This window comes from Erinaceus europaeus, chromosome 12 (assembly GCF_950295315.1).
Source record: "Erinaceus europaeus chromosome 12, mEriEur2.1, whole genome shotgun sequence".
Taxonomy (NCBI): domain Eukaryota; kingdom Metazoa; phylum Chordata; class Mammalia; order Eulipotyphla; family Erinaceidae; genus Erinaceus; species Erinaceus europaeus.
The window spans coordinates 39,486,375-39,492,374 of NC_080173.1; the positions used below are offsets into that span (position 1 = coordinate 39,486,375).

A 6,000-nucleotide genomic window follows, 5' to 3' on the forward strand; every position below is an offset into this window, starting at 1 on the left:
TGCATAAAACTCAGATTTATGCACGCCAGCCTTGGCATGGCGTGGGCACTGGTAAGGGGTGCAGGGCTAAGCACTGCAGGGGGAGGACCCTATAGTCCGCCTCTGAGTCCCCCATGAAGCAAACCTGATTTGCATGGAGGTTGGTGTCAGTCATCAAAACTCTTCACCATGAGTTTTCCTCACCTTAGAAATAGTGGCTCTTCCTCCCCTCCCGAAAAAGACACCAAGAGCCGTATAAGATGCGGGAAGATCAGTTCTATATTTACCCCACGGGAGAAATCAGGTCAATACTTCCCCCCTCTGGTTAATGCCTGCTTATCTCTTGATAAGATTCCTAGCTTTTACCCTCAATTGCCGCCTCACTTAAATTGTAAAAAGGGAGGACATGCCGGGAGCCAAAACCTTAGCTAAGTCTCTCACATAACCAGTGAATGGACATTCCGATCATTGTAACTGCGATTACCACCTAACTGTTTGGACAGTTGCTCACCCACCTCCCTCCCCCCACTACCTTAGCAGAACTTCCTCATGGTGTGTGCTTAAAATGTGGCTGTAAAATAAAATTTTCAGAGCTTGATCAGAAACCTGTCTTGCTCTCATTCTTCGTGTCTCTTGTCCACTCCATTCTCTCGCCCCCTACCCTAGGTTTCCGTTGATAACCCCGCAGGCCGGGGCACTCAGGCATGAAAGTCCTATTTCATGACCACTATGCTATCTCCCCAACCCTGAGTTGATATAATTTTATTTTATTTTATCTTATTTTCTGTTACCACCAGGGTTATTTCTGGGGTTTGGTGCCAGCACTACAAATCCACCACTCCCAGTAGCCACATTTTTTTTTTTAATTTCTACTTTATTTGGTAGGAAATTGAAAGGAGAGGGTAAGATAAAGATGGAGAGAGGGATAGACACCTGCAGATCTGCTTCACCACTTCATGCTTGAGAGTTCAATGCCTCATCCACTGCACCAACTCTCAGACCACCTGTCCTTTCTTCTTGTCACAGAGACTCACTTCTATTTCAGTCAGGTAGCAGTAAGCAAAGCTTTTCTACCATCTAGCAGCTTGAGAAGGATCCAGGGCTCACTGTCCTGGAGGGGCCCCATTTACCCTTCCTATCAATGTTGGAGAGTCTATACCAGCATCCAGTGGTCAGTGGAGAAAGGAACCTGCCAGGTCACCAGCAGGTCATCAGGCCCAGCCTCTTCTCTGTCAGAGGAGGAAGAACAGACATAACCCATAGTCACAGAGCTAGTCAGTTAGTAGTCTGGGGACAACTAGGACCCAAGTCCTGACTTTCAGATGACCCGTGTGAGACAGTATCTTCAGAGCACTCTGGGGGCACATGTCTGAGCCAGGGGCACCCCACACCTCATTCTTACCCCCATGGAACACACAATGTATTTGGTAAAAGCACATGATGAGAATAGCCCATACCATGTGGAATGGACACCATAAAGAAGACAGGAGTTTTTAGTGAACACGCAGGAACCAGAGGAAATGCAATTCTGCCAAAGCCTGGCTTATGGGTTGGCAGGTGAAGGAGAGAATGCTCCAGGAAGAGAGAACAAAGTAGCAGGAGCTTGAGGAGTCCATAGTCAGGGTACTAAAAGGAAGTGGACTCTATCACTTAAGTCTACCTTGCCTTCCACCTTTGCAGAGATGAGGTAGCAGAAGTGGAAGGCAAAGAGAACTTAAGTTGCCCTAAACACTCACTGTCCCCTTTGCAACCAGGGTGAAGGTGTGCTTATGCACATCCTCCATGTACACAGACAGCAAGCTTATTCATTGCCTCCAACCCTATGGGGCCTTCCCGGATTCTTCTGTGCTACAGTCCAGAAGGTTCTCCAAGAAGCTTTCTGATTGTCCTCTCCCCACCTAGCTCCATTGCTGTGGGCTCAGGCTGATCCATTTCCCCCTCCCTGATTATGCCCTGCAGGTCTCTGCCCTCCAAGAGTGGCCAGCCTTCTGAGGGTTTCTTCCAAGGACATTGGCAGATGATGCTAAGGACAGCTCCTTATGATGGAGAGGGCTATGACAAGCAGACAGGAAATGACCTTCATAACCTCAAACACACACCTCCTGAAAGCTTTCTGTAGAAGTGAGTGGTGAACCAGGGGCAGTTTTCCTGTTGCACATGGTCCATTGTACCCATTTTATTTACTATTTCTTGATATTTTATTTTTATTTTATTGTATATAGAGAGAAAATCAAGAGGGAAAAGAGAGAAAGAGAAAGAGAGAGACAGACTTGAAGCTTCACCATTTAGGAAGCTTCCCCTTGTAGGTGGGGACTGGGGGTTTAAAACCAGGTCCTGTACATGGTAATAAGTGCGTTCTATCAGGTACACCACCACCCAGCCCCTATTATTATCACTGTTGTTATTATTATTACTGTAGCTAAAGACCATAGTAGAAAGGCAGAAAGTGTGTGAAAGAGACCAGCACTGAAGCTTCCTTCAATGCAATGGGGGCCAGGCTTGAACCTGAATCCCACACAGGGCAAAGCAATGCATTACCCAAGTAAGCTATTTCACTGCCCACCCCAATTCATTTTTATTGACTAAAATCCAGTGAAGAGTAGTGAGAGCTACACCTTAGCTGGAGTCCTATCTCCTGGAGTCCTATCTCCTGCAGTTCTGGGTCAGAGGTAAGGAAGGTTGTGGCTGGAGAAAGTCACAGTAGGGGCCCCAGACCAAACTTCTGACCTACTCTTTGGTGGAGCCTTGGAGAGGCCAGTGTAGGACATGAAGCAGAAAGAAGAGGGGAAACTCACTCGGATAGTGTGCTGCTTTGCCATGTACACCACCCAGGTTCAAGTCTGACCCCTCCACATGAACGGGGAGCTCTTTGCTGTGTCTTCTTTCGCTCTCTTTCCATATCCTTCTGTTTATATCTTAAAAAGCCAGCCCAGAGTGGTGAAGCTCTGGAAATGAAGAAGAAGAAGGAGAAAGGGACAGGGAGAAGAGGGGAAAGGAGGAGAAGGAGTAGTAGAAAAAGAAGGGAAAATAGGTGTCCAGAAATAGAAGCTTTCATAGCAGACAGGACTAGATATAGAGAGATGCCAAGACCCACCCCCTTCCCTACTGCACATGGCTCCAAGACTGAACAGGTGCAGTCTCTGTGTCTTCATGTGGGGGAGAGTAATCACATAGAAAATACAAGAGCAGAGCTGGGGAAAACAGCTTAATGGTTATGCATGAATGCCAGTAACCCTAGAGGCTGAGCAGTGCTCTAGTATCTCTCTCTTTATCTTTACCTCTCTATCACTCTCCAAATAAAATAAAATAAAATAAAATATTTTTAAAAGAAAGAAACAGAGAGGTTGGGGCAGTAGTACACTCAGTAGAACAGACACATTACTATGCTCAAAGACCCCCAGCCCCCACTTGAGGGGAGAAACTTCACAAGCAGTGAAGTAGGGCTGCAGGTGTCTCTCTTTCTCTCTCCTCTATATATTCCCTGCCCCTCTCATTTTATCTCTGTCTTATAAAATAAAAAAGAGGGGAGGAGAAAAATGGCTGGGAGGGATGGATTCATTGTGCAGGCACCAAGCCCCAGCAATAACTTTGGTGGCTGGTGGTGATAATGAAAGGAAACAAAGGTTCACAAAGGGCAAGCAGACAAACTCCTAAAGTTTATCTCAGTGTTTAGGGTCGGGGGGGGGGGGTTGTTTGTTTGTTATTGTCTTTTAAAAAATTATTTATTTTATTAAAAATATTTACTTTATTCCTTTCATATGTGATAGTTTCACAGAAGAAAGGAAGAGGGAGAAAAGTCAGAGCACCACTCCAGTCCACTACTTCTCATGTTATGGGTGAAGAAGCAAGCAGGGGTAGATAGCATAGTGGTTATGCAAAGAGACTTTCATGCCTGAGGCTAAGAAACAAAAGCTGGAAGAGCTTTCAAAGCTCCTCAAGTTCACACAGCTGCTTTCTCATCTGCCCACTAAGATCAAGGCAGGGACCTGAGCCCCAGGTATAAAGGTGCTCTGTATACTCTGTTCCTCTGTCCATTCTGCAGACTGGCCTCATAAGTCCCTTCTCCATATATAGACTTTCATTTACTTGTTAACGTGGGAGCAGGGGGAGACACCAGAGCATAACTCAGGCACATGCTATGCCAGAGAACCAAACTCAGGACCTCATGCCTGTGGGACCAGTGCTTTATCCACTGTTCCACCTTCTAGGCCCCACAGGGAATACCCCTGCCACTTTCCTTTCCCCCATGCAGTCAGCCAGCATCATAAGATACCACAAACAACAGTGTCCCTGAGCCCAGATGCAATACCTACCCACCTTAACCTCTGCAGGTGCAGAGTGTCTACCTCACAACCAGAGACTCACTGTCACCATGCCAGCTCCTTCCTAGCCAGTGACAGACCACTCACCTGAGAGCCTTCCACTGAAAGGAGAACTTGAACAGGGTTGTTTTCTGTGGTTCCTATTATTGCTGTTTTTAAAGCACACATGACTTTCTTTTTGATAGAGACAGAGAGAAACTGAGAGGGAAAGGGGGGGAAATAGAAAGGGAAGAGAGACAGAGAGATACCTAAAGCACTGTTTCACCTCTGGTCAAACTTTTCCCCCTGCAGCTGGGGACCCCAGGCTTGAACCCATGTCCTTGAGAAACCCACATTACTTTTTTAAAAGACAGACACACAAAAGTCTTCAAGATTCCAAACAGAAGGGGAAAAAAAGGAGGAAGAGGAGGAAAAAAGACCTCAACCCCAAACAGAACCACATTAAATATTTCGTTTAAAATATTATGAAACATGTAATAATTTAATATAACTTTGTTTAATTTTTTTTTCCTTTTAAACCCAATACTTGGGAGGAGGGAAGGACTGTGGGCCAGGCTTCCCCTGGCCCCTTCATGCAAAGGTCAGCTCTAGATCTCCTAGAAGTGACACAGCCTGGCCCCTGCCCGCCACCTTCCCGGCCACCGCCAAGGGAGCGCTGTCGAGCTCAGACTCCAGGAGTTCTGACCGGTCAAGTCCCAAGTGAGTCGGCTGAGAGCACAGACTTTGCAGCCTGGAGCCTGGAGCCCGCCCGGAGGTACAGGGAACACCGCCCGGGTTTCGCCAGCTCAGCTGCGCCCATAGCCCCATCCCAGACCCTGCACTCACCGCTGGGACCGCCAGCGTCAGGAGCTCCCGCAGCTCTTCCCGGAGCTCGGCCAGCGGCGGGCAGCGTGGCGCGGGGCGCGGGGGTGCGGGCGCGGGCGCGAGGGCCTCCATGCGGGCAGGCGGGCGAGGCTCCCCGTAGCCTGCAGCCTCCCTCTGGTTTGGCTTCGCTAAGTGGCGGCGCCGGTTAAGGCGGGAGAGCTGGGGGCTGGCCCGGCGCGGCACCACCCCTCTGGTTTCAGATTCTGAAGGGCTAGCGCCAAAGACCTCGAGATCCCTGGCCAGGACCCCGCTGGGGGGCGGCGCACCCCACAGGCCACCTAGCAAGTGCATGCGACGGGTCACCGGCTCCAGCATCTCCCACAAGTCCCATTCACAGACTTCGAGCCCACCAACAGGAAACAGTAAATCCACATTTTCTAGTCAGACCCCTCAAGTTCACTGTTCTGGTAGAAAGTCATCAATCAGCAGATGGCTGAGCATCAGGCACCTGTGAATGCCTTCTCTCCCTGGGAGAGTTCGGGCAACTTGTCTGCTTTCCAGAGCCTGGGTTTCCACCTCTCTAAATTCCAAATAACTGTGTCTCTCGAGATGGTACAGCTGGCAGAGAGTCCTTAGTTACTGAAACAATATATTGTTTACCAGGATAAAAATTATCTACTTTGCTAATATTTTACTCATGTATTTATTTGGTAGAGGCAGAGAAAAATGAGAGGGAAAGGGACAGCACTGCTCCACCACTCATGAAGCTTCCCCCTGCCAGTGGAGACTGGGGGATGAAATTCTGGTCTTTGCACATGGTAACATGTGCTCTTTACCAGGTCCACCACCAAGCAGGCCCCAAAGACCATATCTTTAATGGTCAACAGTTTTGTTG

At 48.4% G+C, this 6,000-nt stretch overlaps 1 protein-coding gene across 5 annotated transcripts in view; it reads right to left on the minus strand.

Moving 5' to 3' along the window:
* The window catches only part of LOC103116344 (multidrug and toxin extrusion protein 1-like), a 76,438-nt gene that overhangs the window by 50,135 nt on the left and 20,303 nt on the right, over window positions 1–6,000 (minus strand). For 2 of the 5 annotated variants that reach the window (XM_060203180.1, XM_016189613.2), the window contains exon 1: window positions 5,127–5,732. The exons of 2 other annotated variants lie outside the window; for them this stretch is intronic. In XM_060203180.1, coding sequence (XP_060059163.1) covers window positions 5,127–5,480 — 354 coding nt within the window. In that variant the 5' untranslated portion in view covers window positions 5,481–5,732. Of the gene's footprint in view, window positions 1–5,126; window positions 5,734–6,000 lie in introns of those variants that run through there. One more of the 5 variants, XM_060203179.1, reaches the window with a different exon arrangement.